Source organism: Cydia pomonella, chromosome 7, assembly GCF_033807575.1.
Source record: "Cydia pomonella isolate Wapato2018A chromosome 7, ilCydPomo1, whole genome shotgun sequence".
In the NCBI taxonomy this organism is placed as follows: domain Eukaryota; kingdom Metazoa; phylum Arthropoda; class Insecta; order Lepidoptera; family Tortricidae; genus Cydia; species Cydia pomonella.
In genome coordinates this window covers 25322016-25346281 of record NC_084709.1, presented here as the reverse complement: position 1 = coordinate 25346281, position 24266 = coordinate 25322016, and the positions used below count along the sequence as shown (strand labels likewise).

Sequence of the window (24266 nt, the reverse complement as noted above, 5' to 3'; positions counted from 1 at the left end):
TGAAGCGAAAGAAGACTAGTGTCTAGTAAGTAAAAACAGTCCACTCGCTATACGGCTCGCCACTCGGACATGTATAAGTAACTAAATACAGATTTTGCATCGTAGATAAGCCACACATACGATAAAAATCTTGTATTTACAGTGGCTTACTGGTTGAGAAAGTGGGTTGTCACTTATAGACTCCAGATGCACAAAGCAAATAAAGACGACTTTCTTGGCTGAATGTACATGAAACTGGCAGCGTCATATATCTAATTGTTATAATATAAGTATGATTCCCTTTTTGATCATTCCCCTCTCTCTAAAATCAAATAGTTAGTCTGTGCGGAAAGAGAAGAATCATGAAATGTATTGGTTTGGTTCCCATAATATATGTTCCACGACTCTTCTCTTTCCCCACAGACCCTAATATGAGAATTAATGTAGCATCGATCTCATTTAGATTCTACCACTCAAAACTACTTATTTTATGTACCAAATGGGAAATAAAAGAAAACGTTTGTGTAAGATGATTTTCTATTTCAATAATTACAATAAATAAAAAATAACAATCATATTTTTCATTAGGCCTCCTAGCCTAGTCGCGATAATATATACACATTTGACGTGGCAGCTGCCATTCCATATAAAAAATATGAACTGTCATACGGATCATCATTGGTCGCGCGAGATATAGTATTTTATATTATTTACCAATTTTGAGGGGGAATCTATGTTACTTCCTAACTCCGATAATATATTATGACTGGAAACTTTTATGTGTTCTGCATCACCAACATCCATAGGCACTGGAAGAAATTCACCCAACGTTTTTTACAGATGATGATGCTTTGATAGGTAATGCAATAATAAATATTTGTTCAAATATTACCAAAGTGTGTCTGTCAAATGTAATGTTGATAAAACTCCAGCTTTCAGCCGCCTCCACTTAATATTTTCATTTGCTAGAAAAGAATCTGATGTGAAGTGTTTTCAGCATATCTGGCTATGACTTTTTCAAGACCTATTTCGCCTGACCAATTACACGCTGAATCCATTTATTTTTTAATTCTTCATCCTTTTGAAACCTAAAAAAATAAAAAGTTGATTTTGCCAGATACAGAACCAAGAGGGTAAATAACTAAGAAAAGTTCACCAAAGATCATTCATGTCTTTCATAGTATTCTACTTAATAAAGCTATCAATATCAATAGGTCAATATTTTGAAGTCGATAAAAATACAACATCACTATGCGAAAAAACATAACCTTTCATAGTTCGCAGAAAAATTCGAAAATACATGAAAAATATATCCAGAATTGAATTGGGTGATAGTTAAATAAACTACTAATATTGATTTTTATGTTAAGGTTAGGTCCTATAAATTAATATCATCAAAATTGAATGAAACTCACCGGTGGAAAGTTACCGGTTCTTGCGTATTTTCTTTTCTTCCCGTATGTGAGCCCTCGATCACACAAGACATTATTACACAAGGAACTTCGAACCATTACAAATAAAAACTCAGCACGTTTTTCAACAATCTTTCAGGAATATAAACAATATAATTAAAAATCGGCACGATGACCGCTGAAATCCTGCGAAATATTTCAACTAATATGATACGACTATGTAGCGTTGTTACGTATTGACACCTACTCTGAAATAACAATTATATATTTAATTTGGCTGGATTATATTACATCCAATTACATCTGTCGATTTTCAATCTAACGGTCACGTGACCCCTGACGCGAGTTTAACATTTTTTCCCCATCACAAAAAGTGCACAGCGCCGCTAAACAAGTTTTCACTTCAAAATATGCTTGTGATTTTTAATTGTTGAATTGTATCGACGTACCGTACACAGTACAGTAGGTACCTCGGTGTGTTTATATTGTAATTTAACGACTTGTAGTTTAAATTTAATATCATTTCAGCTGTCGAACAGGGATGCGACGGGCATAAAGAAAAGCCACTTGGTGCTGGGTGCTGACGTGTTGTCGCGACACGAGAGCGTGCTGGGCGCGCTGGCCGCGCGCTGCATCTTCCTGCTGCTGGAGGAGCCCAAGAGCTCGCTCGACTACCCTGCACAGCAAGCGCTGCTCGCCGCCGCTGGTCTTTCCCTGGTATTTTTTGTCGCTACATGTCATTGTTCTGAAAACGTGTAGCCAGTTCCCTTGTAGTTAGTTAATGTGTCGTGTTCATGCAGGTATCATGTATGCACGCCGGGTCTCGCGAGTACGTGCTGCTGCAACGCACTCCTGCCGTGCCGACGACAAGAGTGGTCGTCGAGGTTCGGGATGACGACTTTAACTGGGTCGTGGAATTGAAATACGCCATGAAACGTGCTGAAAGCGAGGACATGCGCGTGTACGTGTGGTCTCGTGCATCCGGCTCCGGCGTGCTGGGCCTTGGGACGTGTTTAAGGCGTGAACCCGGCGGCGACCGACTCCGCGTCTATTACTTACCTGGAGCGCTGGACACATTTGACCCTGAAGCGCCGGTATACAAGGAGCAAGTACGGCGCGACCTTGCCTTCAACGTGCAGCGCGATGGCATCTGGGGCACTTGTCGCCACCTACCGCTGGATGATATCGCAGGCACCCGGGTACAGGTGTGACTCGGTTTCTAAGCGCTAAAGTTTATCTCTTGTTTTTTTTTTTGTTTTCCGAATAAAATGAAAATAATATTTCTAAAAGTTGTCAAGAGCTTTAAGGTGGTTGGTTATATCAAGCGTGGGTCAAAATACAATGGTCTTTCTTACGCCAAGTATATCCTAAGGTGGAGCATGCGTACGTGGACACGCTGATGCGCGGCGACCTGTCGGCGCTGCGCTGGATCGAGAGCGACCTGCGGCACGCGGCTGATCCCTGTCGCATCTACTACTCGGCGCTCAACTTCCGCGACATTATGGTCGCTTCTGGCAAGCTATCGCCCTTAGCAAGAATGGGGAATCTAGTTAAAAAGGTACATTTTGTAGTTCCATTAGGTACCGTTTACGAGTATACTTCCTTTGATTTACGATAACTTAAAGTTATAAGTTAAGTAAATAATAAGTCAATATTGACTTTGCAGGAAAGCTATAATCTCGGCATAGAGTTCAGCGGCCGCTTATCTACCGGCAGGCGCGTCATAGGAATAGTTACTGGAGGTTTGGCGACCTCCGTGATGGCCGACGCGAGCTTTATGTGGGACGTGCCGAAACATTGGTCGCTAAAGGAGGCAGCCACCGTGCCAGTAGCGTATGCGACTGCGTACTACGCGCTGGTAGTGCGCGGTCACATGCGGCGCGGCGAAGCTGTGCTGGTGCATGCGGGTGCGGGCGGAGTGGGACTGGCGGCCATCGAAATCGCGCTTCATGCCGGCTGCACCGTCTTCACCACCGTAGGCTCGCTGGATAAGCGCGCTTTCCTGCATGAGCGCTTTCCGTGTCTTTCGGACGCCAACATTGGCAACTCTCGCGACTGTTCGTTCGAGCAGCTCGTGCTACGTCGCACGCACGGCCGTGGCGTTGACCTCGTGCTCAACTCGCTCGTGGGAGACCAGTTGCAGGCGTCGCTCCGATGCCTCGGCCAGGGCGGACGCTTCCTAGAAATTGGCAAGGTGGACCTGACCGCCAACACGGCGCTCGGTATGGCCATGCTGCTGAACAACACTGCAGTACACGGCATCTTGCTAGACGCGTTGTTTGGCAGCGATCACCCCGAGAAGGCGGAGGTGGTGCGCTGCGTGGCTGAGGGCATCGCCACCGGAGCTGTGCGCCCGCTGCCAGCCACAATTTTCGATGATACCCAGATCGAGCACGCCTTCAGGTATATATTTACACAACAATGATATATGATGACGGGGTGTCATTCTGAATCCCTAACAACGTTTGTCCTAAAGTCACTTGCCCTAATTGGTTTGTCCTAATGGGCACATGTCCTAACGATCAATTGTCATAGCGATTATTTCCATAATGAAATGGTTAGCCTAAGACTCATTTGTCCTATGCATTTGTACCATAACTCTCAAGGTCCCTAATATTTTTTACCATATTCTTCGAAATCCCTAACAATGTTTGGCATAAAATAACATGCTGTAACTATTTTGACCTAAGGGCTATTGCACTAATAATCAACTGTCATAACAGTTACTTTTCCTATTCATCAATTATCATAACAATATATATATATATATTTACAATAACTATATACATAATGGATATATACAGATGATTATTATTATAACTAAAATAACAATTATTTTCCATAATGAAGGGTTAGCCTAAAACTCATAATGTCCTAAGCATTTCTACCATAACTATCAGTATCCGTAATGTTTTTTACCATATTCCTCGAAATCACATTACAATGTTTGGCCCAACACATTACGCCCTAACTAGTTTGATCTAATGGGAATTGCTCTAATGATCAATAGTCATAAAAAAATCATAATGGTCTTTGCTCTAAAACTCTTTTGTACGAAATATATTCACTATAAATATCAGTATCACTATATAATGTTTTTTGCCATACTCGGAATTTGAAAGTGGGTTAGGTTAGGTTAGAACTACGTTCCTCGCCAAAACGAACTGTTGCTATAAATGTGGTTTAGGTTAGGTTAGATTAGAATTGTGACCCTCGCACAAAACGAACTGCTGTCACAAAAGTGGGTTAGATTAGATTAGAACTGCGACCATTGTAAAAACGAACTGCTACCATAAAAGTGAGTTAGGTTAAGTTAGAACTGTGACCCTCGCAAAAGGATTTACTGCCACAAAAGTGGGGGGTTAGGTTAGGTTAGACCTGCGAACCTCGCAAAAAAGAAAAATTATGCTTAATAAAATTAGGATAAGTAATCAATGTGGCAAGTGGCTGGCTAGGCCAAGCAACCAAAGGCTATGTAAAATTAGGTAATAATATATGATTGTTAGGACGTATGTCCTTTATGCCTAAAAATAATTAGGCCAGATAAGAATTATGCTCAATAACATTAGGATAAATACTCGATATAGAATGTGACATTAGGGAAAAATATTATTACAAATAAAATAGGGAAATCAAAATTAGGGTATACGAGTGTTAAGTCAAGCAACGATAGGCTATGTAAAATAAGGTAACATGATGGTTAGGGTATAAAAGGCAAACTTGTTTACCTCTCTATTTGCTGAAAATTCGCGTCTGGATGCTGGATATACATCAAAAGGAGGTATTGAAAGCACTACGCTGTCTGGACGTGAACAAAGCTAGTGATCCGGATGGAGTTCCAGCGATTGTGTTGAAAACTTGTGCGCCTGAGTTGTCTCCAGTACTAACACGCCTGTATCGTCTTTCTCTTTGACCCGAGTCAACTCCCCGAGTCGTGGAAGCTTGCAAACGTACAGCCTGTACCTAAGAAAGGTAGTCGTGCTGACCCGTCTAATTATCGGCCTATCGCGATCACCTCCATACTCTGCAAGATTATGGAGCGTGTACTAAACACCAAGCTCCTGGCATATCTCGAAGGTAACGCTCTCCTCAGTGATCGACAATACGGCTTTCGCCGGAATCGGTCAACTGGGGACCTTCTGATTTATGCCACCCACCTATGGGGCGAGGCCATCGAGAGACAGGGTGAGGCTATCGCCGTGTCTCTCGACATTTCCAAGGCCTTTGACAGAGTCTGGCACGACAGCCTAATAAGCAAACTATATATATATAGATAAGATATTATAAAAAAATCGACATTCGAAGTTTTATAATATCTTATCACTATAGTTACACATAAAGACGGGTGTTTTTTTAGGAAAACTTGAATTTAAGCAGATATAACAAAACACGTGTACATTATTTTTTCCTGCTCTCAAACATATACTCAAACAAGCCATTAACTAGCAAGTTGCTTGAGCATCACTTTCTATAGGAGTTAGAAGATTTAGTAACTTTTTAGTACTTTGGAGGACAATTTCTCCCAAAATACGTGTCCGTTATTTTAGACTACTCTATAACATATATCAAAATGAATCAAATCGGAGTCGGACAGTTGGGTACCCTTCCTTGTAAGTAAAACATATGAAAACATTGAAAACTCTAATAATAACAACACCTTGGTAACAACCGGGACGGGAGTGTTATCATAACATTATTCCATTACCTATTACTACAAACCTACAACCAGTACTTTTTTGAATAAATGCACGTTATCAAATTATTAAGCTTAAAACTACATAATAATCTTGGATTCTGTAACAATATTTATCTTTTTAGGGTTCCGTAGTCAACTAGGAACCCTTATAGTTTCGCCATGTCTGTCTGTCTGTCTGTCTGTCCGAGGCTTTGCTCCGTGGTCGTTAGTGCTAGAAAGCTGAAATTTGGCATGGATATATAAATCAATAAAGCCGACAAAGTCGTACAATAAAATATAAAAAAATAATTTTTTTATGGTACTTCCCCTACACGTAAAGTGGGGGTCAACTTTTTTTTTGCTTCAACCCTACAGTGTGGGGTATCGTTAGAAAGGTCTTTCAAAACTAATACGGGTCTTCAACAAACATTTTTTGATAAAGTGAATATTTTCGGAGATAATCGCTCCGAAAGAAAAAAAAAATGTGTCCCCCCCTCTAACTTTTGAACCATAGGTCCAAAAAATATGAAAAAAATCGTGGAAGTAGAGCTTAATAAAGACATTAAATGAAAACTATAGCGGATATGATCAGTTTAGCTGTTTTTGAGTTATCGCAAAAAGTTTCCCCTTCATAGTAAAAAGACGTACACCCACAGTTCATCCCTTGGTTAACAATCTACCATACTTTAAACTCCACTTTAGCTTATTGTGACGTAAGAGTAACTACGGAACCCTACTCTGAGCATGGCCCGACATGCTCTTGGCCGGTTTTTATTTTAAATGTTTTTTTACTAATGCTACATAGGTAACATTAGGATAAATACTCAATATGGAAAGTGCCATTAGGGAAAAATATATTAGCACAAAATAAAAACGGCCATTTGATAATAGCGAAACCAAAATTAGGGTATACGAGTGTTAGGACAACTGATCATTATGACAAACAATTTCATTTGATTCAGATATAGATCCTGATGATGAACCCGCCCGATCCTTTTTAAAGGTTCATGTTTTGCCACGCAGGTACATGACGATGGGAAAGCATATCGGCAAAGTGTTGATCCGCGTACGCGCGGAGGAGGAGAACAGCGAGCCAGTGCCAGCGAAGCTGCTGTTCGCAATGCCACGGACCTACGTGCACCCCGGCAAGAGCTACGTGCTCGTCGGTTAGTAGTTTAGTACCAGTACTGCGGTTATGGTTATAGGCTTCGATTTCCGCACATTGTCCGAAAAAGTCAGGCAACTGTTACAACAATTAACTAAACTCCTTCATTCACTGTCTCGTACATGTTGCAGGCGGGCTGGGCGGCTTCGGTCTGGAGCTCGCCGAGTGGCTCGTGAGGCGCGGCGCGCGCACGCTCATGCTGAACTCGCGCGGCGGCGTGCGCACAGGATACCAAGCGTTATGTATCCGCAGGTCAGTCACGCTCCCATGAGCCAAATTACAGTGGATTATCGTGGCTTTCTTAAAGAAACAAGAGTTCAGAGTCAGGGGTTGGAAATGGAAAAATGAGATTGTTTGTTATTATTTGCCTCGAGTCTCGACGGAAAAAAGTGCCATTTTTGATTTTGAATTCTTTAACCTAAAACATAAACCATTTCATTAATTAAAGCTTTAAACATTTTTGTATTTTACATTTTGGTGATTTTAACGTATTTTCGATCGCAGCTGCACTACTGCTCCGACAATACTGCAGCAGCCTGAATGCGTCGGTGATATTGTCAATTTCTATAGTAAAATAATGACAAGACAGACTGCACGTAGCATGTAGCTCAAGAAAATTAACCCTTATATGGGCAATCAGGGGAAATAATTCGTGTAGTTTTGAAAATTGGCATAATCATACCTCGTGGTCTCCAGATAAACATACTAAAAGTCCTCGAGGGTGGGGGTTGTGCTGAGGGTGTAGGGCGGGAGGAGGGGGGTTTGAAGGTACCTTTTTTCAGATCTTTGCTCATATTTCGATATTTCGAATATCTTTACGCATAGCATTATGACTACTGCGGACAAAAGTTTAACCATAAAATTCCCTACAAAGGTTATGTTTATTTTTACTCTACGATCAATACTTTAGGAGCTACAGGGTGTTTAAGTTAACAGAGAGATAAAAAATTGACGATTTAAGAAAACGTCGTTTTTTCATATTTGTTCATCCTATCTCAATTTTTTGTTTAGAATAAGCAAGATGATTTTTTTTGGTTCAACCCTATAGTGTGGGCTGTTATTGGATAGGTCTTTCAAAACGAATACGGGTCTTAAAAACCATTTTTTGATAAACGTAATATTTTCGGAAATAATCTCTGTGATAAAAAAAGGAATGGGTTTCCCCCTCTACTTCCCCTAACTTCAGAACCATGGGTCCAAAAAATATGAAAAAAATCGTGAGAGTAAAGCTTAGTAAATACTTTAAAGGCACCAGTGCTCAGCCATGCACCAGTCGTCAGCCTTTCTTGCTTATTTTTGCTTGTAAATATCAAAGTTTTTCAGATTTTCATGCCAAAAGTAGGTGATATTATATATTGATAAAGTATGAATTGAAAAGTAACTTAATTTTTAAAAGAATTGTCTAGCATAAACAACAACACTACTTCAAAGAAGTGCTATCTTCTGACATGAAGGGATATGTGATATGCGCCATTTTTTTTTGGAGCGTCACATGGTATTTTGATCAGACGTTAGCAGCCGAAATGTGATATTCTTTTTAAAGAATGTGCACTGCTTCACATAATTAATACTTAATTTATCTGGAAAAAGTAAAAAAATAATATAAATCCATATTAAAATAACATTTACAGTACATATGGGGCTACTTTATAGCACTAGTGCGAGAAGTAGCATATTATGTTACTGTGTCGAACATTTAAAGGGCCATATGTACTGTAAAACGTTGTACGATACATGTGCGAATAGGTAATTCGCAACTCGTGTCGATTTAAAACACTCCCTTCGGTCGTGTTTTAATTTATCGCCACTCGTTTCGAATTTCCTATTTTTCGCACTTGTATCGTAATGTACTATTTTAAGGGGGCTGCGTATTGGGAACTACTTTTTTGTACAAAATCCAATAGTCAGCCACCCCTGGCCGACTACTGGGTTTAGGGCAGTAATTTTAAAAAGGTCGTAAACCCAGAAGTCAGCCAAGGGAGGCTGACCATAGGTATCAAGATTTTTTATTATTTTCAAATGCAATGTAAGTCGTTAATTCAAGCACCTTTAAATATTTACATTATTATGATTTTTCTTGATTGAAATACATCTAATACCCAGTAGTCATCCTGTGGCTGTGGCTGACCACTGGACACCGAAATCACGGAACTCAGAACCCAATAGTCAGCCGTTAAAATGGGATGGCTGGACACTGGGTACTTAAAGGCTGTGTATTGGTAGAGGGGGGGGGGGGGGGGGCTGATTACTGGCAAAAATGCCCTTTCATTATATTTAATGAAATATTTCCAATAGCTTAATTAAATCACGTTTTATTCTTTATAAAAATTAAACTTTATTAAATTATTGAAGAGTAAAAACATTCATAATTCTTATTGGTCAATTAGTGGGCAAATGAGACGTTCTTGAACATAGAAATTTCGTAAAAAGGCTGACTACTGGTGCCTTTACCTATAGTGAACCTGATCAGCATAGCCGTTTTTGAGTTTTTGCAAAAAGTTTATGTTGACGAATGGGTAAGTATAGAACCCTACGCTGAGCAGGGCTCGACATGCTCTTGACCGATTTTTGTTATATTTGGTCAACAGGTGACTAAGCTTGCTTATTCTAAACAAAAGCGGCCAAGTGCGAGTTGGACTCGCCCATGAAGGGTTCCGTACCATTTATGACGTATTAAAAAAAACTACTTACTAGATCTCATTCAAACCAATTTTCGGTGGAAGTTTGCATGGTAATGTATATCATTTTTTTTTTAGATTTTTCATTCTGTTATTTTAGAAGTTACAGGGGGGGGACACATTTTTTCACTTTGGAAGTGTCTCTCGCGCAAACTATTCAGTTTAGGAAAAAATTATATTAGAAACCTAAATATCATTTTTGGGTTTGATGAAACATGTATGGGTTTGATGAAAAAAGATTTTTTGAGTTTCTGTTCTAAGTATGGGGAACCCCCAAAACTTATAGTTTTTTTTTTCTACTTTTGTGTGAAAATCTAAATGCGGTTCATAGAATACATCTACTTACCAAGTTTGAACAGTATAGCTCTTATAGTTTCGGAAAAAAGTGGCTGTGACATAAACGGACAGACAGACGGACATGACGAATCTATAAGGTTTCCGTTTTTCGCCATTTGGCTACGGAACCCTTAAAACGCCTTAAGAACGGATCCAATATATTACCTGATCGTACTGTAGATGGCGTTCTGAGGGGGTGCGCGTGCTTCTGTCATCAGACGACGCGACGACCCCGGCAGGTGCGCGTGCGCTCCTGCAAGCAGCGGCAGCGGCCGCGTCTGTCGGAGGCATCTTCAATCTCGCCGTCGTGCTGCGCGACGCCTTCCTCGAGAACCAGACCCCGGCAGCCTTCCACGTCGTCGCCGAGCCCAAGATTTATGGTCCGTATTATATATATTGTATTAGATACCTGTTTTATGAATTATGCTACTTATAAACCCTACCTTTATTTGGTGACTGATTAAATCATACCGAAGTCTTAGCGGTTAAAAGGTAAAATGAAAGTGTGCAAATAAAATTCAAAAACTTTCAGCGACGCGTGCGTTGGACATGGCGTCACGCGAGCTGGCACCAGAGTTGGAGCTTTTTGTGGCGTTCTCCTCGGTGTCCTGCGGTCGCGGCAACCCGGGGCAGAGCAACTACGGGCTGGCGAACAGTGCCATGGAGCGGCTGTGCGAGCAGCGGCGTGCGGAGGGGCTGCCGGCGGTGGCGGTGCAGTGGGGCGCTGTCGGCGACGTGGGGATCTTGGCGGACATGCACGGAGATATGGCGGTGGGCGGCACTGCGCCGCAGGGTATCGCCTCGTGTCTACAGACACTAGAAGTGCTGCTGTCGCTGCCGCACGCCGTAGTCTCGTCCATGGTGCTGGCCGATGATCAGCGCACGCAGGACAAACCGGCGCAGGACCTCGTGCACGCCGTCGCCGCCATACTGGGTAATAACTTATTTTTTTTCGCTTCAGCTCGAAGAACAGCGTTCGTTTCTACTTTAAAAGCTTGTTGCAGCTCCATGATATAACACGGTAGGTATATCTACGTCTCCCTTATACGGATTGCATTGCTGCGTGCCTGTCGTCAAATACTAAATACAAGAATGTGTATCAAGCTCTTAAGTAAGAGAACATGACCCAAAATTACCTTGAAGTAACGTAACAAACGCGTTTGCGTTAAGTCTCAATTTGTATGGGATTTTGAACAGCGCGCCAGCGGGACGTTTTGAAAACTCAAACAGCAAGTGTAAATTATTCGTATAAGTACGTTTACTCGAACGAGTCGATAACTTTTCGTTTCGTATCGTATTTCTCAGGGCACAAACCGTTTTTTTTTAAGAATTTATTGTGATACAATTCTGTCCTAAGATTTATAGATGGAAACATTGGAAACAACCCTATTCTCGGGATATAATGTCAATAGTGGACTTATTAAGCCTAAAAAATTTCAATCACATTGGCACATTATAGTTTCGATTTTATTAATATCTAAAAAAACCCAATTTCATCACTGACTCGCTCACTCATTCACTCACTCACTCACTGATGATCATCAAATTCACATCAAAAACATCAGTAATCAGTAATTCCAGAGAGATTAGTAACCTGTTTGCGGAGCATTTTAGTTCAGTTTATGTTGACAGCGACACGAGGAATAGTGTAAACCAACCAAATTTAAGTGGCGGGGAACTAGCCAGATACTGATGGGAGATGAATCTGGGGAATTGTCTTTCACACAGTTTGAGGTTGAATTACACTTGCGAACGTTAAATGCTACGAAGGGCCAGATGATATTCCCCCCGTATTTTAAAAAAAACTGCGCGATATTTTTAAGTCACTTTCTGTGCCACTTATGATTATATATAATGCATCTCTGAAAGCAGGGATATTTCCATCGGTGTGGAAACGAGCCAGAGTTATTCCGGTATTTAAAAGCGGCAGTCGTGAATTAGTTTCAAATTATAGGCCCGTTTCCATATTGTCTTCGATGGCCAAGGTTTTCGAAAGGCTGGTTTATGTTGCACTATTTGATCATGTCAAAGGTATGCTCTCTCCTTATCAACATGGGTTTATGCCCAAGCGATCCGTTTCGTTAAGACTGTATTTCGTGATAGATGCGATTTTTTTTACGGTGCTTACTAGATTTTCAGCTTTGTGCTCCAGAATGCACTGAATTTCGATATTATTTGATCTTGAGTGTTGTTCTAACTGGGTCAACCTGGTGCTAAGGTCCATAACTGTTGTGCGTAAAGATTTGTTTTCGGTTTCCAACGCTGTGATGGTAGCTATCTTGGCGGCAACCTCCTCATAGTTTTTTTGGAGATGGTTAACGCTAGTCTGGACCCTTATTCGTTAGCCACAACATTAATGAACCGAAATTATCGACCTGTGGTCTCATTGAATAAAATTCATATAGGTATGTAGCTAATAAATAAATTACAATCATTCAAGATACCTACTTAAAAACTAGGGAATACGTTCGTTATAAATTAAACTTAACCTAAACTAACTAAGGTGCCCATTACGCTTGCCGCGTTAACCACGATGGACAATCTCTGCGCCAAGAACGACCCGGAGCGGGGGTCGAGACCCTTCTCCCGCAGGCGACGCCCCAGCTCCCCGAGAAAAAATTTCGCCTCCGCGCACCAGCACCCAGACGTCTCCACAGCAAGGGGAACGAAAAACTACTTTGATAACCACCTTTAGAACGCTATTACAATTCGACGCTTTGTACAATTTACAAATAAAATATTAGACAATAAGTACATTCTCAATCGGAATATTTATTCAAAATAAAGTCACGACAAAACTGGTTTCCTAATTAAAGCTGTTATTAATAACGGCGCAGTATTCCTATAGGCAATAGGTGTAGCCGCCGTGCAGGTCAGGATCTCGACGACTCAAATAAAACTTCGATTGATAATAAAGTGAAGTATAATCTTCCAAAAGGTACTGGTTTAGAAGGGTTCTTGCCAAAACGGTTCTATGTAGAAAGTGGGTGTTGATAGTATGGAGGATGATGAAAGAGTGATTTGCAATGTATGATCAGTACAAAAAGTGGTTTAAATTTAGATCCTTCTAATTGGCCGCGTTAGAAAATATGTGGAGCGCTCCTATTGGTGCTTTTGAAAAGCCTCCGAATACTAGCCGAGCCCGACGGCTGCGTTTAGCTACTGCATTGATTTTATACAATAATAAGTTGCATTCGCAACAATAGGTAAAGGTTTTTATCCATGAGTGAAGGCTCATGGTGAACAGTCCACAAACTAAAAGTTTCGGTTTTGTCCGCAGGCATCAAAAATGTGAAAAAGGTGTCGGAAACGGCGACTTTAGTCGAATTAGGCATGGACTCGCTGATGGGCACGGAGATTACACAGACGCTAGAACGAACCTACGGCGTTGTGGTCAGTGTGCAAAAGGTCCGCGCACTTACATTCGCCAAGCTCCGCAGAATGGCCGACGATGCATCCGCGCTCTCTAACGATGTAAAGCCGACTAAACACAACTCGCTGGACTTAAGCTCCGTAGAGCTTATGCCCAAGCAAGTGCTCGTCAAACTGCCGTCGCAACCAGGCATCAGTCCAGATGACAAACCTATGTTTATGGTAAGATTTTTTATCACACTTGTTTGAAAAAGATCTTATTTCATGCAGGTATACTGAAGGGCAAAGGCATATATTGTTCCCCCGGGAGTTATGGATTGTCAGAAAAACAGGTATATCCCCCGAGGGAGTCATAGCTTTTTTAAATTGTGTCACTAATTCATACGAACCAAGTAGGTATTAATGTGTTATACTTTTAAAATACTGACTTATTATTTATTTTTATTGTTTGTATTTAAAATATTGAATTGGAATAATTTAATATCCGTTTATTTATTTATTTATTTATTATTCGGAGAACCAACAGCTATCAATATCACAATAGTTATATATGTAAATAACAGCCAATCACAGGTTCCCACCGGTAGCAACAGGTTAACAAACATCGTACCAAACTAGAGTATACATTCGTGACACGCACATATTAAATCCTTCCGCCATTGTAGTGTCACAGCTGGTCGTCAGTTGCGCGGCCTCCGTCAAATTGTTCCTCTATGCTGACCACCACATGTCCATATCCGCTATGTGCACAACTGTCACGCAACCTAGTAGCCGCAAATCTAGGAAAACGTCAATTCACTACATCTTATAAAACTACTCCAAAACTAAAAATTCATACGACTTTCATCTATCAATAGAGTGATTCTTGAAGAAGGTTTAGGTATATAACTTGTTAAGGTTTTGTGTAAATTGGTTGAAATATAACGATGTTGTCGGAAAAAATCACACTGGCTAGGAGCTTTAATCGAAAACGCTGCATAATGCGTTTGAGCTATAACAACACAATGTATGGTGGGGTTGTCTCTCTTTAATGGGCTACAAAAAGTCCGCGATGTTGAATGTCTATCTTTTAAGGAGGGGTTTACCCATTCTTAACTTCTAGAAAAAGATCACATAATATGTGGCATTTGCAAAGCTAATTACACGGATACTGTATTAAATTAATACCTAATTATAAAATTAAATACGTTAGTTATATTAAGCATTTCATAAAGATTACAATGGTCCCTACACCATACAATTTAAATTAATGTTTCAGGTGTAATCGTAAATTAAAGTTTCATTTCGAGCCAGTTAACTTGTACGAAATGTTAAAGACGCTATCCACAATTAGTTCTAATTTTTACCACCTTATGCGCTGTGATCGCTTTACTTACCCCCAACATGCAGTTTGCACGGTCCCAATAATATTGCTCAATAATAATATCGCCTAATATTAAATACTTATCATCACACCCACGTTGTACCACTTCACCTAGGCATCGATAATTGCGTTTGTTAGTCGTATACCTCGAAATCAAAAAAACCTTGTAGCTTTTCTCCTATTCGCGTTTCGCCGTGATAGCGTATTTTGTTGTAGCGTGTAATATCGGTGGTATATTTTGTTACTCGCATATATTTTTAATAGATTTTTGCAACAATAGCAAATTTTGATGTAGCATGTATTATCAATAGCCTATTTATTTAGGCGCATATATTTTCAATATAGTTTTACAACAGTAGCAAATTTTGATGTAGCATGTATTATCAATAGCAGAGATGTGACTTATTTGAAATACTTGTATTTAAAATGCAAATACAAAATGCAAAATACCTATTTTGTATTTTGTATTTAAATACCTTTTAAAGAAAACTATTTTGTATTTTATTTCAAATAGTTTTTGGGACCTATTTTCTATTTTCAAAATACAAAATACTTTACAGTACATATGGGGCTACTTTATAGCACTAGTGCGAGAAGTAGCATATTTCCACGGAAGACCAGCGTCGAGACCCTTAGGTGGTATCTTGACATTAAGCTGAGTGGAGACCTTTTCAGTGACGCTTAATAATAAATTGATTCTGTCGTCTCATGTATTAGATACCTAAACTTAAGCGTTTTCTGAATAAATTTCTTCTATTCTATTCTATATTACGTTACTGTGTCGAACATTTAAAGGGCCATATGTACTGTAAAACGTTGTACGATACATGTGCGAATAGGTAATTCGCAACTCGTGTCGATTTAAAACACTCCCTTCGGTCGTGTTTTAATTTATCGCCACTCGTTTCGAATTTCCTATTTTTCGCACTTGTATCGTAATGTACTATTTTATTAGGTGAAGTAAGTTGGAGTTACAATCTCTTCTGACGTTACAATCCTTGCAACTCTATCATTCTTTTATGGCGACCGGTCTGGCCTAGTGGGTAGTGACCCTGCCTATGAAGCCGATGGTCCCGGGTTCAAATCCTGGTAAGGGCATTTATTTGTGTGATGAACACAGATATTTGTTCCTGAGTCATGGGTATTTTCTGTGTTTTTTTTATAGTGTATTTATTCACTATGATTTTTTTGAAACAGGGTTTAACACAATAAGCCACTATTGAAAACCTCTAGGGTTTATGTAATAGTTGGCGAGATCGCGCGGACTGATTCGCGTTTGCTTAATACTATTATTACATACTTAGTTATGTTTTCCTGTCGAAGCTGTTATTGTATCTATCGTTTAAATATCGACCTTATGTATATGTATTTAAGTATTTATAAATATTTATCATTGTCTAGTACCCAACCCAAAAACTGGTAAGCATGATTGAAGTCGCCACGAAGGACAGTAAAATGTTGGTCAAAGTTGATGGAGAATTGACAGAGGAATTCGCAGTGATTACGGGGCTGAAACAGGGCGACGCACTGTCACCCATGCTTTTTAATTTGGTTCTGGAGTACGTCCTAAAAAAAGTTTTGTTACTGGAAGGGGGACTAGAGCTAAATGGAAGCCATAAGGTGATAGGCTACGCGGATGACATAGCCCTACTTGGTGCCTCTGTAGACGAGGTGCGGCAGTGCGTCAGTGTTCTGACAACGGAAGCTAAAAAGGTCGGCCTAAGTATATCACACGAAAAGACTGAGTATCTCCACATGCGACGCTATAAAAATACCCGTGTTCCACCCCAAAACCTAAATGTAGGAGATATAGTGTACAAAGGCGTGTCCAAATTTAAATACTTAGGCTGCACCGTTACTGATACCAACAATCGTGACGAGGACATAAAGATTAGGATCCAGAATACATTGCGATGCAGTGCAGCCCTTCACAAGGTGTTAGTGTCCAAGCTTCTAAGCAGACGCACCAAGATCCGAATCTATAAGACCGTGATTCGCCCAATCCTAACCTACGGATGCGAAGCATGGACACTAACACTCAAGGAAGAAAACATGCTGCTAGTTGCCGAGAGGAAAATCCTCCGTAAAATATTGGGCCCCAAACGAAGACCGGATGGAAGTTGGACAGTCCTTAAGAACCGTGAGATTGAAGACCTAGTGGCTGAACCTAACATCATGGGAGAAAGTAAAGCCCACAGACTCCGATGGTTAGGCCACCTTGAGAGAATGGACGAAGATCGGAACGTAAAAAGAGCGTACCTGGGTCGCCTAGCAGGAGGACGTCCTATCGGACGCCCTAGATATCGCTGGAGCGACATGGTGGAGGCGGATCTGCGCGAGCTTCGAGTCGACAATTGGCGAGAGGTCGCACAGGACCGAGAAAAGTGGCGCTGTCTTGTGTCGGAGGCCAAGTCTCATTTTGGGTCGCTGAGCCAACGGAAAAAAAAAAAAAAAGTACCCACAACACAAACCTTAATGAGCTTATTTTTTTTTCGCCCGTCCGCGGTCGCCTGGAGCGGACGTGTCGGTCTTGCAGTGAATCCCGTATTCGTTTATTCTAAACTTTTAATTGTGATTGGTCGAAAGTTAACTAACGCGATTCCTTGTTCCTCTTGTGCATCTGTTATGCGTTGGCTCCTCCTTGTGGGCGGTTCTAGAAAGAGACATCAACTTTTTGTAAGTTCACCGGAATCGAACCCGGGCCGTGAGTTTGCGAGGCTTGTGTCTTCGCCACTGAGCTAAGTTATCATTGTGCGCTATCGGCGAAATCAAGTACCGCGACGCGCACACGCTGACGTCACCGCAGCCGTGAGCATCGGATACGCCAGTGGCGCTACGAAGCGCTACGAAGTGCTACGAGAGCTACGTCACCCTCGGACGCTATAGCATCGCTACGCCGGGTCGCTGTGCAGTGGTGTGCTAATTTAAGCCGTATTTGGAGCAAGTTAGAAGCGAAACAATGGAGCGAGGTGATAGTGCAGAGATGATCTGCCACGGCTGTAGAGAGGAGTTTGCGGTTGGTGAGGGGTATATTCAGTGCATGGTAACATCTTGCGGTAAGCTGTATCACCAGCAAATATGCATCAATAAGACTCCTACACTGGCGGAGCGAGACACTTGGATGTGCCCTGAGTGCAGGATTACATTCAAAAGAGCAGGATCTAATTGTGGGACTCCAGTAGGTACACCATTAACAATTAAGAACATTTGCATTAGGAATAAAAGCGGGACGCCCGGACCACATACACAATATACACAAACGTCCCCTACAGGTGAAGCTGGGTTCTTGGTTAGGGAAATAAGTGTTATTCGTGACCAAATGAGCGCGTTATCGGAGCAGCTAGCTGATGCCCTTGCCGCTGTAAAAAAATACCATACCGCGCTCACTTCCTGCTCTTCTAGACTTGATATTGTCAATGAACGACTACAACATCTTGAGCTGAAATCGGCAAACGACTGTTGCTGCGAGAAACCGAGTGCAAAGCCCCCTTCTGCTGGAGTATCAGAGACGAAATCGGGACGGAAACGCAGGAAGCGAAATGCAAATAAATCTTTGTCAGTATCGAAGAGAATTATGGATGGTAGTACAGGGGTTGCGGCTTGCGATGAAACCTGCGATGCTACTCAATCCTCAGTGGAGTCCAAGGGCGATAACTTGGTGCTCGGTAGCGATATCTCTACAGAAGAAGAAATGGATGCTGCCTTCGATGGCCGTGACCCAGGTAAAGATAAAGGTATTCCAAAAAAGCGTTTCTCCTCACTACGAGGTACGGCTGGGCCTGAGGTCACGTCGCTCAAGGCAGTGGAATTCCAAAGGTACATACACCTTTGGAATATGTTGTCAGGCGCCGACGAAATTCGTGCATATTTGGAAACAATATTTCCCGATAGAGCTTGCACAGTCCTTGAACTCAAACCGAAGGGTTCTTACAGGTCATACAAAATCGGCATCCCGTGCGGGCTATACGACAAATGTTTATCCGCAGATATTTGGCCCAAGAACGCTCGGGTGAAGCCATGGTTTTTTCGAGGACGGCAGAGAAACGACACATGCCCTGAGAAGCCCAAGTCCCAAGACGGAAATAGTATCGATGTTAGATATAGTATACCAAAATGTCAGGGGCTTGAACACGAGACTTCAGTACTTCAGGCAAAACCTGCTAACTCTTGATTGTGATGTCATCGCGGTTACGGAGTCTTGGCTTACCGATGCCGTTAACGATGCTGAGTTGGTGTGCGGCGAGTGGAGCGTGCTGCGCCGAGACCGCGCTACAGGCGCGCGCGGCGGCGGCGTGCTCCTCGCGGCGCGCCCTGGCATCGAGCTCCGGCGTCGTGCTGATCTAGAGACGCCGAACGGCGAGGACTTATGGGTCACATTTGTGGCGGGTGAAGTGGTGTTTTATGTATGCGTCGTCTATATTCCTCCAAGTACCTCAGAGGAAACTTACATGCGGTGGTTTGAAAAAGTTGAGTCAGTGATTGACACTCTCGCAGGTGTAGTGCTTGTGCTTGGCGACCTAAACTTGAACCCAGTGTATACGTCCCAGAGTGTCCTTAGTTATTATTATTATCTCTTATCTGTCTGCGGTTTGAATGAGATGAACGAAGTGACTAATGTACATGGAAGTAAGCTAGATGTCGTGTTGGTGCCGGAGCGCATCACTGGTGCTACGGTCTCAAAGATGGCGGGTGAGGGGTTGGTCCCTAGATCTGATACGTACCATCCTCCATTGGAGATTTCTGTGCCCAGGAGCTGTGCGCATCGACCAACTGCGGAGCGGCTAGATCCTAGTAATGTGGATATGCGTCGGGACTGGAACTTTACTAAGAGTAATTTTGAGCTAATGTATAAATTAGTGTCCGAAATAAGTTGGCAGAAAGTTCTTAGTGCTGGCGATGTCGACATCGCTGTGGACATGTTTTACGACATATTATATGATATCTTTGACCTCTGTGTACCTAAACGGAAACGGCCGCCCGGTTCGAGTAGACGATATCCTGTGTGGTTCACGGCTGACCTGATTAGTAAAATCAAACAAAAAAGTAATCTGCACCGGGAATGGAAGGCTACGCGGGATAAAGACGTCTACAAAAAGTTTGCAACATTGAGGTCAAAAGTAAAAGAGCTGCTAGCGACTGCCTATGATAGCTACATTGGGTATATCCAAAGTACTCTTAAAGTCAATCCTCGCGCTTTCTGGCAGCACGTAGGCAGTCTTAAGACAAATGGCGGTTTTGTTTCCCGAGTAAAGTGTAAGGGTGAAGAATTTATTGGTAAGGAGGTGGCGAGCGCGTTTGCTAACTATTTCGCAGGCGTTTTTCTACCTGACATTCCGCTTCTCGATCCGAACCTGTTAGAAAATGCCGATCGGAAGCCTAACGCTAACTGCATTGATATCAAATCAATAACTTTACAGGAGGTCGAAGCCGGGATAAAACGCTTAAAGGCCAATAGCTCCGTTGGACCTGATAACTTGCCGGCATATATTGTAAAGGGTTGTGCGGAGTTTTTGAAGATTCCGATACAATATATTTTTAACCTGGCGCTCTCTTCTGGGTCATATCCTCGAAGTTGGAAGGTGTCTAGAGTGAGGCCGATCCCGAAGGCGGGTGACACTTCCGTCGTTGAGAATTACAGACCCATAGCCGTTCTTCCCACCCTTGGCAAGCTGTTTGAGTCCATACTTCACCGGATTCTATCTTCCCAGGTTCGGCCCTTTTTGTGTGACGCGCAGCATGGCTTTCGGCCAAGTCGTTCGGTCAACACGAATCTGTTGATACTGACTGAAAACCTTGCTCAGCATCTTGACAAAGGTGTTCAGGTCGATGTCATTTATTTCGATTTCTCGAAGGCTTTCGATCGCGTGGATAACGATGTGCTGCTTAGGAAACTTGATGAAATTGGTTTCTCTCCCAAGCTACTAGCCTTTTTTGCCAACTATCTGCGCGATCGGCAGCAATTCGTCCGACATGGCTGTTTTGTCTCGACTCCTTACCACACCCGGTCCGGCGTGAGTCAGGGCTCCATCTTGGGTCCCTTGTTTTTCGGCATCATGATTAACGATCTCAAATCAGTTCTTCGGGCGGCTCAATGTCTCTTGTATGCTGATGATCTGAAGCTGGTATACAGGATTGAGCAAAGAACTGATTGCGAGACGTTACAGGAGGACATCGACCTGGTGTTTCGGTGGAGTATGCACAATAAACTTCATTTCAACCCAGTCAAGTGTTGTGTGTGTACATTTAGCCGCTCTCGTTCCGCTATATATGGGCATTATATACTGGGGTCAGAGCCGATAAATCGTGTCTTTTCCGTCAAGGATCTGGGCGTAGTGTTCGATGCACGGCTAACTTTTCACGAGCATATTTTTTCTCTCGCGAAGAGCTCCTTTCAAAGGCTGGGTTTTGTAATCCGAAACCTTCGCGATTTTCATGACCCGGTGGCCATAAAAATGGTGTACAATGGTCTAGTAAGGAGTAAGCTGGAGACTTCGTCGATCATTTGGAACCCCTACGAGTCGACGTATGCTTTACTGCTTGAGAAGGTCCAGAAAGCGTTTTTAAGGTTCCTTTATAAAAAAATATTCGGATTCTATCCGTACCTGTACCCGACAAAGTATCTTCTCGGCTCCCTCGGGTACAATTCCTTGGAGGTCAGGCGGAATTACCAACTCCTTGTCATGGCATGCCGAGCCTTGCGTGGGGAGTCAGACTGTCCCGAAGTTGTTTCTGGTCAAGTGCGCCTGTTTGTTCCGGACGTCCCGAGAATGGCCCTCAGACCACGACAACGCGACCTGTTGGCCGTGCCGCCGGCGCGCACCGTATCGCGCAGGAACTCGCCGCTGCCCCGCGCCCTCTCACTGCTCAATGCGCTCCTGGCATCGACGCCTGAATGCGATCTATTTGCTTGGCGATGGGCGGCAGTGTATAGTGAATGCTTGAGATTCTGTGAGGCGATGGATGCTAGGTGCTCTACTGTCCCAATTTAATCTGTTAATGTGCCATTATTGTTTTATAATTGTTAATACTTATAATTATTAGTTAGTTTAAGTTTCGTGACGCATTGGTTCAACTGTAATGTCATGTAAACATTTTTATCAATAAAATAAAAAATAAAAATATTACTGTGGGACTTAGTCAATTTGTGTAATAATGTCCTATAATATTTATTTATTTATTTATTATTTTAAGATGGAACTGGTGAATCTGTTTAGTAACGCCGTAAATGACCACAAGCGTAGCGAGATATTAAAAATGTGGAATCTTAAGCGTTGCAAGGGTTTCAAGGCACGAGAGGTAAACAAACTTTACTGCCCTGGTGAAACACAAACGAGACGTTTTCACCAACCAACGAGAGGTATATACTATACAAATATAAATTAATGCTTTTAATAATTGACCGTTAAAAACCATCACATAAAAGTCCATTCAACCGTTAAACATGGGGAGACACAAAATTTGCAGTCTAGAGGACTGATGTACACACTATTTTTTAAGAATAAAGAAAGCCTTTCCATTCCAACTTGTAAATTCCGAGCAATACTAACTTTTTAATTCAGACTAGGTATTCACTATTTAAGAGTACCTTTTATCGCAAAGTATTTGTATTTTAAAAAAGCATTTTGAAAATACCTATTTTGTATTTAGTATTTTAAATACAAATTTGAAAACTATTTTGTATTTTGCATTTGAAATAGTATATCAAGGAAGTATTTGTATTTTGTATTTAAATACTTTTTATAAACTATTTTTCACATCTCTGATCAATAGACTAATTAGTTAGCCGCAAATAATTTTAGTCGCATTTTACCTGGGTCGCATATTGTTATAGTGCATTGTATTAATCGTAAAAAAAATTGGCTATATCACTGGGATATAATAAAAATACGGTCGCTTTTTGACCTCATTGTTACAGCCATATATTAACTAGCTTTGGAGAATTTGTTGTTTAGGAAATCTACCTCTAATACGAACACAATGATCTGGGAAAGTAGTTGTCGAAATTTAAACAATTAGGTAATCAATTGATTTTATTAGTCACATCGGTGATATGCACAACAAGGTTACATGTATCACACTCAATTCATTTACAAAACAAAACTATAGAGGTATAGTGCTTAAAGGAAATATCGCGATATGTAATAATAATAAGTAATAACGCATTTAGAAACAAATTCTTTCGAGGTGAAAAGCGACTACAGTGAAGAAAGGCAGGGAAGTAAATATACTATGAATTTTATACACCATTGTAATTGGCGACCAGAAAACATACTACAAGAAAAAAAAACTGTTCAGAAATTTTGAGATCGCGGCGAAACGCGAATAGGTGAAAAGCTACAAGGATTTTTTTGATTTCGAGGTATACGTATACGACTAACAAACGGATAATTGCTGTGAGAAGCTATTACCATTATTTTGTTTACTTAAGTATAAAACACAATTTAATTGATGTGTTTTGATGGCTCTTAATAGTCAAAGTCACCCATAGATCCTCAGCTGATGATTGGTAGGTAGTAGCGGAATGACTGCTAGCTCCCTGCGAGTAGCTATAATGAAAAACATTTATTTCGAGTAACTACGGACTCGTACAAATTTGTTACTAAGATGTAGGATCCGACACTATCGGAAGCATTGTATTGGATATCGATCCTACATTCGATATCCGATCGGACAATGTGAAAACGCTCTATCTACGAGACCCATGTTGAATCAATGAAAGCTAGGGATTCAGCAACTGCGCGATAAGATAAGAGAATAATTTGTGAGGAGGAGTGAGCTGCGAAATTGTATAGAAAAATTAGGAATGAATTCAATGAAGTCGCCATGCACTTTACGGCTGATGGTACATAGGTGTTTCTACCGGCAGGTGCATCCGATTGAAGGCTCAGTCAACGTTCTGCGCGGGGTGGCGGCAAACGTGCGCGGCGCAGTATACGGACTACAGTGCGCTTGTTCAGCTCCGTTAGACGACATGGCGACGCTCGCGAGCTTCTACTTGAAGCACTTGCGCGCCACGCAGCCGCAGCCGCCATATTTGCTCCTTGGCTACTCTTTCGGGGCCAGCGTCGCCTTCGAGATGGCGCTGCAGCTGGAACAGGACGGTTGCGCTACACGACTGCTACTCGTCGATGGCTCACCCGCTTTCATCGCCACGCACGCCACTAACGCCATAATGAAGCGATCGGTCTTGCCGCAACCCGACGAGGCTGATTTGCTTGCTTATTTGGCAAATGTGTATTACGAGCTGGATATGGCTGAGGTGGGTATCGGAGGAATCCACACAATC

At 41.8% G+C, this 24266-nt stretch overlaps 1 protein-coding gene across 3 annotated transcripts in view; it reads left to right on the top strand.

The window, feature by feature from the left end:
* The window catches only part of LOC133520225 (fatty acid synthase-like), a 56205-nt gene that overhangs the window by 31089 nt on the left and 850 nt on the right, over positions 1-24266 (top strand). For all 3 annotated transcript variants that reach the window (XM_061854607.1, XM_061854606.1, XM_061854609.1), the window contains 10 exons: positions 1920-2108; positions 2192-2596; positions 2764-2949; positions 3058-3794; positions 7090-7232; positions 7363-7483; positions 10426-10625; positions 10778-11179; positions 13526-13839; positions 23847-24239. In XM_061854607.1, coding sequence (XP_061710591.1) covers positions 1920-2108; positions 2192-2596; positions 2764-2949; positions 3058-3794; positions 7090-7232; positions 7363-7483; positions 10426-10625; positions 10778-11179; positions 13526-13839; positions 23847-24239 — 3090 coding nt within the window. The remainder of the gene's footprint in view (positions 1-1919; positions 2109-2191; positions 2597-2763; positions 2950-3057; positions 3795-7089; positions 7233-7362; positions 7484-10425; positions 10626-10777; positions 11180-13525; positions 13840-23846; positions 24240-24266) is intronic.